This window comes from Hylobates moloch, unplaced genomic scaffold (genome assembly GCF_009828535.3).
Source record: "Hylobates moloch isolate HMO894 unplaced genomic scaffold, HMol_V3 SCAFFOLD_12, whole genome shotgun sequence".
NCBI lineage: Eukaryota > Metazoa > Chordata > Mammalia > Primates > Hylobatidae > Hylobates > Hylobates moloch.
In genome coordinates this window covers 63,541,382-63,547,494 of record NW_026652287.1, presented here as the reverse complement: position 1 = coordinate 63,547,494, position 6,113 = coordinate 63,541,382, and the positions used below count along the sequence as shown (strand labels likewise).

The window sequence follows — 6,113 nt, the reverse complement described above, 5'->3', positions numbered from 1 at the left end:
TCTCAGCACTTTGGGAGGCCGAGGTGGGAGGATGGCTTGAGGCCAGGAGTTCAAGACCAGCCTGGGCAATGTAACAAGACCCCGTCTCTACAGAAAAAAATTTTAAACTAGCCGGGCATGGTTAGCATGCACCTGTAGTCCCAGCTACTCAGGAGGTTGAGGTGAGAGGATTGCTTGATTCCAGGAGTTTGAGGCTGTAGTGAGCTGTGATTGCAGCACTGCCTTCCAGCCTGGGTAAAAGAGCAAGTCCTTGTCTAAAAAAAAAAAAAAAAAAAAATAGTGTTGTCAGCTTGTCACAAAACAAAAGGGGATGGTGACCTCACACACCCATGTGGTGGCTGCAATTCATCCCACTGCCCAGGGCTGAGGCCGGAGTTCATGGGTGACCTCACAACGTTCAGGGTGGCACCGGCCCACTGCCACAGCCCCAGTCCACCATGCCACCCATGCTGTGGCTGCTGCTCCACTTTGCTGCCCCGGCTCTGGGGTTCTACTTTTCCATCAGCTGCCCCAGTGGTAAGCACTGCCAACAGGCCCTACTCTCCGGCAATGATATTCTCCTGTATTGCAACTCCTCGGGGGCACACTGGTACTACTTATTCACACAAGGCAAGAAGGGCAGGCTCACCAGCCTCACCAATATTTCCAATATGGAAATAGTGCCCGAGGGCAGCCTTCTCATTAAAGATCCATTGCCCTCCCAGACGGGCCTCTACCACTGCTGGAACAAGAATGGCCGCCAAGTGGTGCAATATGAAATTGACTTCCAGGACGTCACCACCCTACATATAACACACAAAGACCTGGGTCAGAAGCCCCTGCAGAACGAGACCCTGCATTTGGACAGCAAACAGCTCATTTTTACCCGGTGGGAGCCCTGGCAGGACTGCAACCTCTGTGAGGAGCCGGGCGAGCGTAAACGCCTGGAGTACTGCTACATTGAGGAGCCTCTGGAGGAAGCCATGCCCTGCTGGCTCTATCTGGGAGAGGTGCTGGTGTGGTCTAGCCGCTTGCGGCCTGAGCTGCAGGTGGAAGCCTGCCACGTCCAGTGCACCAATAACACACAGTTAAGGGTGGATTACGTCATTTTTGACAACTTCAGTCTCGATGAGAAGACAGAATTTGTGTGGCTCGACTGTCCCTTAGGATCCATGTACAGGTGATGGAATCCCTGCCTCTGGCCCCTAGCCAGGTTCTTCCGGTCGGGGGATCCTTCATGGTAATATGTGCAGAGGGATGAGGGGGCGTTCTATGCAGGTCAGCCTCGTAGCGGTCATCAGGACAGTGCCAGGTCCTGCTCTTAAACAGTCCAAGGGTGACACAGCCCAGGGTGGTGCGAGCCGGGATGGGAGAAGCCCAGGCAGACAGATGGGGCTGTGACAGGGGAAGCCCAGGAAGCTTAGGGGCTCTAACAGGCCCCTGCTTCATCTGGGAAGGTCAGTGAGACCCTGGAAGAGAGGCTGGTGCCCCCGGGGCTTCCCATCAAGGCCTGCCTCCCAGAACTCACACTCATCTTCTTGCTTCCTGCCAGGAGCCTCTGGAAAATACTTCCCCTCCTCTCCCTGAGTCCACCTGCCCCTTAATAAGAAATGCAGGCTGGGCACGGTGGCTCATGCCTGTAATCCCAGAACTTTGGGAGGCCGATGTGGGTGGATCATCTGAGGTCAGGAGTTTGAGACCAGCCTGGCCAACATGGTGAAACCCTGTCTCTACTAGAAATACAAAAATTAGCCAGGTATGGCGGCACGTGCCTGTAATCCCAGCTACTTGGGAGGCTGAGGCAGGAGAATCACTTGAACCCGGGAGGCAGAGGTTGCAGTGAGCCAAGATCACATCACTGCACTCCAGCCTGGACAACATCGCGAGACAACTCTGACTCAAAAAACAAAAAACAAAAAACAAATAAACCCCCAGCAATCCATTGTCTCACCCTTCTGAAGGCTGTAAGTCTGAAACCAAGGTGTCAGTAGAACCACGCTCCCTCTCAGTCCCTCTGAGTGAGCTGGGCAGAATCCTCCCTTTTTCTAGCTTCTGGAGGCAGTCAGAGATCCCGGTCTTCTCTGGCTTGTGGCTCTTTCTCTCCAATGCCCGCCTCCATCATCACTTGGCATTCTTCCTGGGTGTCTGTGTCTCTGTCTCTCTTCTCCTTTTCTTAAAAGGACACCAGTCAGATGGGATTGAGGGCCCACCTTATTCCAATATGCTCTCATCTCAACTGATTATATCTGAAATGATCCAATTTCCAAATAAGGTTACATTCTGAGCTTCTGGGAAGGACATGCATTTTGGGGGGCCACTGTCTAACTCAGTGCAGAGGTCTTGCCAGCCCCTGGCCACACGGGGTCATTGTGATGTGTTAAGGGGACTAAAGACTACAGAGTGCCTGCCACAGCATCCAATAAGAAGTTCCACAATGTACCTAGGTGGGAATGCAAGCTTTTATGATATTGTCTGTGGTGTATCCTCTCTGTTCTTCCACCACGCTGGGTGTGTCGGTGCCTGATTCATTTCTCCACTAAACCCGTGTTCACTGCACATTTATATGCCAAGCTCCATTCTAGGGACCTGGGAAACAGTGAAGAACACAACCAACAGAGATTCCTGCCCTCGTGGTGCATAAATATATAGTTTTATTATTATTATTGTTGTTATTATTAGAGACAGGGTCTTACTCTGTCACCCTAGCTGGAATGCAGTGGCACAATCACAGCTCACTGCAGCCTCAATTCCCCGGGCTCAGGTGATTCTCCCATCTCAGCCTCCACAGTAGCTGGGACTACAGGCATGCACTACCACACTCGGCTAAGTTTTTAAGTTTTGTAGACATGAGGTCTCACTTTGTTGCCCAGGCTGAGTCCAAACTCCTGGGCTCAAGTGATCCTCCCACCTCAGCCTCCCAAAGTGCTGGGATTACAAACCTGAGCCACTGTGCCTGACCTATAGTATTCTGGATGGTGACGGAGCAGGGAGGGATGCTGGGAATAGGGGAGGTTAAAAGTGTAAAGTGGTGGGGTCGGGGAAGGCTCCTCTGAGAAGCTGCCATTTCAGCCCATATTGAAAGGAGGCGAGGAAGCCCTGGGGACAGAGGGAACAGCCAGGGCCGAGGCTGTGCCCAGCATGTCAGAGGGACATCTAGGAGAGCAGCGTGGCTGGGCAGAGTGAGTAAAGGGAAGAGTGAAGGACATGAGACCAGACAGGCAAAGGCAGGTGGACAAATCATTTAGGGAGTGCCCTTGCTAACTCCTCCAAATAACCTTATGAGGTACAATCGTTACTCTCCATATTTTTGGTTTGTTGTTTTCTTTTTTGGGACAGGGTCTTGCTCTGTCACCCAGGCTGGAGTGCAGTGCTGTGACTGGCTCACTGCAGCCTCAACCTCTTGGGCTCAAGTAATCCTCCCACCTCAGCCTCCTGAGCAGCTGGGACCACAGGCGCATGTCACCATGTCCAGCTAATTTTTTAAAATTTTTGCAGACATGGGTTCTTGCTTTATTGTCCAGGCTGGTCCTGAACTCCTGGGTTCAAGTCATCCTCCTTGCCTTTGCCTCTGAAAGTGTTGGGATTACAGGTGTGAGCCACCAAGCCTGATCTAGACTCTTATTTTTACATGAAGAAATGGAAGTTCAAAGAGCTGGAGGCATTTGCCCAGGTCACCCAGCCAGTAAGGGGTGGGGCCAGTAAGGGGTGGAGCCAGTAACGGGTGGAGCCCTGGGAGCCTCCAGCTGTGCCGCCTCCACCCCACTGTTGACGGCTGCACACTGCTCCGTGGGGGGTGGTGAGGAGGGAAGCTGGGCTGTGCTTTATTTTCTGTTCCTCAGGGAGACGTCGGTCCCTCCTTTCTCCCTGGCCCTGCACCTGACCTTGTCTTCCTCACAGGACCGTCAACTGGCGTGCCAACGACACCCCCCTGACGTGGGAGAGCCAGCTCTCCGGCCGGGACTTCACCACCTTTCTGGACCCCTCTACCGGCGGCAGGCAGCTGCAGGTCTTCCAGCCGGCCATCTACAAGTGCTACGTGCAGCAGGAGCTCGTGGCCCAGTTCAACCCCGCCGCCAGTCCGGAGACGCTGGAGGCTCAGTGGAGAGAGAACGATGCCCAGTGGCGGGAGGCAAGGAAGGCCCTGCGGGGCAGGGCGGACTCCGTGCTCAAGGGGCTGAAGCTGGTGCTGCTCGTGGGCACCGTCCTGGCCCTGCTGGGGGCGCTGCTCAAGTTCATCCGCCCTTCCCCTGGCAAGAGAAGCACACAGGTGCTGGTGGTGAAATAAAGCAAGCCCCCGGTGCACAAGCGGACCCAGCCTCCGGTTCCCTCTTAGCCACAGCCGCCCCTTCTGTCACTTTCGCCCCCGTGCCCTGTAGCCAAGGGTGACCGAGCTCTTCCCTGGGTCAGGTCTTGCTCTGTTAACTCATTAGTAATTTCCATAGCACAGATGAGGAAACTGAGGCTGGGGATTCTAGTTCAAACCAGGTTGCCTGGCCCAAGCCCTGTGTTCTTCAGAAGGAGGGAGAGATGGAATGAGGCCATTCTTGGGGTGTCTCCCTAAGGGTGGTAACTCATAGCCTCCTCACTCACCCCATTCCCCCAACTACAAGATGGGGGATATGAGCAGGACACCTCTAGGCTCCCCAGATCTGCACTGGGCCCTGCTGTCTTTCCCTGCCCGTCCCTTGCCCACCCTCCCCACTGTGCCCAGGCCTTCGGGCCCAGCCACCACTCCCCAAGTCAGAGGCACTGCCAGATACGCGCCACTTTTCCAGGCTCTTGCAGTGGAGCGAGGCCCCTCAGGCCCTTGGAAGGGGAGACAGGCCCTTCTGCTGGTACAACGCGCCAGGCCTGGCTCAGCTGACCTGCAGGAATCACCAGGCCTGGCTGTTCCCAGAAATCACACACTGTTCAGCAGAGTGCAAGAGTGAAAAATAATTCATGCCATTAAAATTCATTGCCCTAATAGTGCGGTGAAGCCATGACTAGACAGAGATGAAACTCTCCCAGAACAGAACCTCTGCCCCCAGGATAGGGCAGGGCTCATCCCTCATGTACTAGACACTGTTGTCAAAACACTTAAGGCTTCATGTGGTGCCCAGATGCTCAAAGATTCCTGCAGAATGAGGCAGCGTTCCCTGAGAACTAAAGAGGCCTCCCTGGGAACTAGAGGTAGACAATAATAATGATAATCGTAGCAAACATTTGGGGACTTCCTGGTGTGGTCAAAACTCAAACCCTTCATAAGTGCTATGTCCCCACGATCACCCAAGAGGCCAGTGCTGCTGTTAACCTTATTTTGCAGCTGAGAACATCAAGACTCAGAAGCTTCAAGCAACTTGCCTGAGGTCACACAGTGAGCTTGGGAAGGGGCCAGTGGTTGGAAGGTGAAAGGAGACCTGAAGCATCCACCCCAGGTCCCAGGTAGCCCCCCAGTTCCTGCACCCATAGAAGCCCCCATGGTGTGGGAGCTGGAGGTGGGACAGGGAGAGCCAAGCACGGGTCCCACATTCAGGGTGTTTGTTCTTCACAGCACTGAAGTCTCACAACCCATAGCAGAGGCTGTCAGTGCCCCAGTGCTCCAAGGCTGTCAGGGCAGCTCCTAAGGTATCCATGCCTTGTATGATCCCCTCCCTTCCAGTGTGGACCAGACATGTGACCTTGCATCTAACCAATAGCACACAGTGAAGGTGTTGAGCTGTCACTCCCTAGCTTGCCTTATGTTATCTAACACTCTGTCTTAGCAGATCAGAGGGAGGGAGCCTTGCTGGCTTGATGAAGAAAGCAGCCACATTGAGGAAGTCCACATGGTAGGAAGCTGTGGGTGGCCTCTAGGAGAGGCAAGTGGCCTCTAGGACCTGAGGGAGGCTCCCAGTTGACAGCAGGCAAAAGGCCAGGACCCTCAGTCACACAGCCAGAGAGAAACGAACTCTGCCAATAACCCGGATGAACTCAGAATTAGATTCATTCCCCAGTCGAGCCTCCAGATGAAAGTGCAGCCTGATCCATGTCTGACAGCAGCCTTCTGAGACCTCAGATGGAGGGCTCAGCTAAGCTGTGCCCGGACTCCTGATCCACAGAAACTGTGAGATCATAGACGTGTATTATTTTAAGCCACTGAATTTCTGGCCATC

The 6,113-nt window shown here is 54.0% G+C and overlaps 1 protein-coding gene across 1 annotated transcript; it reads left to right on the top strand.

Annotated features, from left to right (window-relative positions):
* The first annotated feature begins 378 nt into the window (after window positions 1–378).
* Window positions 379–4,289, top strand: FAM187B (family with sequence similarity 187 member B). Its single transcript, XM_032171642.2, has 2 exons — window positions 379–1,159; window positions 3,877–4,289. Exons 1-2 carry the CDS (start codon window positions 438–440, stop codon window positions 4,262–4,264), a joined length of 1,110 nt encoding a protein of 369 aa, XP_032027533.1. The 5' UTR covers window positions 379–437; the 3' UTR covers window positions 4,265–4,289.
* The last annotated feature ends 1,824 nt before the right edge of the window (window positions 4,290–6,113 follow it).

Coding starts and splice junctions, on each gene's coding strand:
- FAM187B (XM_032171642.2), top strand. CDS start 438: ATGCCACCCATGCTGTGGCTGCTGCTCCACTTTGCTGCCCCGGCTCTG. Junction 1,160..3,876: donor CCCTTAGGATCCATGTACAG/GTGATGGAATCC, acceptor TCTTCCTCACAG/GACCGTCAACTGGCGTGCCA.